Source organism: Lipotes vexillifer, unplaced genomic scaffold, assembly GCF_000442215.2.
Source record: "Lipotes vexillifer unplaced genomic scaffold, Lipotes_vexillifer_v1.1 scaffold150, whole genome shotgun sequence".
In the NCBI taxonomy this organism is placed as follows: Eukaryota; Metazoa; Chordata; class Mammalia; order Artiodactyla; family Lipotidae; genus Lipotes; species Lipotes vexillifer.
In genome coordinates, this window is record NW_006792921.1 from 6,270,413 (window position 1) to 6,271,861 (window position 1,449).

A 1,449-nucleotide genomic window follows, 5' to 3' on the forward strand; every position below is an offset into this window, starting at 1 on the left:
CAGCTGCTCACCCCGCCCCATCCATCCCGAGCGCCTGGATTTGTCCTCGGGCACCCCCTGAGCTTTGCACACAGGGCGGGGACACCTGGATTTCTCTGGCCCTCTGAGGGGGGCCTACTTGGAGGAATTTCTCAAAGCCTATTAGAGCAGTGGCTGCCTCCTGCCTGCCTCCCTGGGCTGGGCAGGGCTGAGGGCGGAGGGAGAGAGGGAGGGAGGGGAGAGAAGTTGGCAGGCTGACAGCAGAGCTGTGTCTGCATCCATCGCCGAGAGGAGGCCCATGCGGTGTGGGACGGGCCACGAGCAAGGAGAGGCCTTCCTCCCTTTGTGCTCCCCCCTTCTCCTCCCGCCAGGGTCCTATAAATAGGCCCAGCCCGGGCTGTGGCTCAGCTCTCGGAGGGAGGCAAGCGCCAGGCAGCGGCCTCCAGCCAAGCCCCCTGCCGGCATGGCCAGCGAGTTCAAGAAGCAGCTGTTTTGGAGGGCGGTGGTGGCCGAGTTCCTGGCCATGACCCTCTTCATCTTCATGAGCATCGGTTCCGCCCTGGGCTTCCAGTACCCGATAAAGAGCAACCAGACGACAGGTGCCGTCCAGGATAATGTGAAGGTGTCACTGGCCTTTGGGCTGAGCATTGCTACGCTGGCCCAGAGCGTGGGCCACATCAGCGGAGCCCACCTCAACCCGGCTGTCACGCTGGGGCTCCTGCTTAGCTGCCAGATAAGTGTCCTCCGGGCTGTCATGTACATCATGGCCCAGTGCGTGGGGGCCATCGTCGCCACTGCCATCCTCTCGGGCGTTACCTCCTCCCTGCCCAACAACTCGCTTGGCCTAAATGCGGTGAGTGGGGTGGCCCCAGGCTCTGGGGGCTCAGTGCTGAGGCGGCGCTGGTCACATCCTCCGCCCGTTGTGCAGATGGGGAGGCTGAGGAACAGAGAGGACGAGAGGTTGCTGGAGGTCACTCAGAGTTGGGACTGGAACTCAGCTACGCCTGCGGTCCAGAGCCTGTTTCCTGCCAGGCACTGTGGGGAGCTGGGACCCAGCATAATGGTCTTGCCAATGTCCTCTGCGGGCCTCTATTGTGGGGAATAAGCACAGGCGGCAGCTAACAGTTGGGCCAGCAGTTCCTCGCCCCTGGGCTGTGGTTCCTTGTACCACCACTCCCCAGCCCCGCCTGTGCAGCAGCTCTCTCCCTGTGCAGCCTGGACCCTGGGGACACTCTGCCCGCTGTCCCCAGCCTCCCTGCACCACCTGCCCGGCATGTCCTGTAGCTGGTCACACAGTCCTGTGTGAGCAGGGCTCTCCTGGAGGGGGGTCACTCAAGCTTCCAGGCAGCCACCCAGGTCCCCCAAACAAACTGCCTTCAACGAAAGAGCTCCTCTTGCTCTTCTGGGCCCAGGAATGAGACAAAGATGGGGGGGTGCAGTCGGCTTTCCTGGATTACAGCAAGGCGGTGG

The 1,449-nt window shown here is 63.2% G+C and overlaps 1 protein-coding gene across 1 annotated transcript in view; it reads left to right on the top strand.

Moving 5' to 3' along the window:
- The first annotated feature begins 391 nt into the window (after positions 1-391).
- The window catches only part of AQP1 (aquaporin 1 (Colton blood group)), a 13,922-nt gene continuing 12,864 nt past the window's right edge, over positions 392-1,449 (top strand). The window contains exon 1 of the mRNA XM_007466107.1: positions 392-832. Coding sequence (XP_007466169.1) covers positions 443-832 — 390 coding nt within the window. The 5' untranslated portion in view covers positions 392-442. The remainder of the gene's footprint in view (positions 833-1,449) is intronic.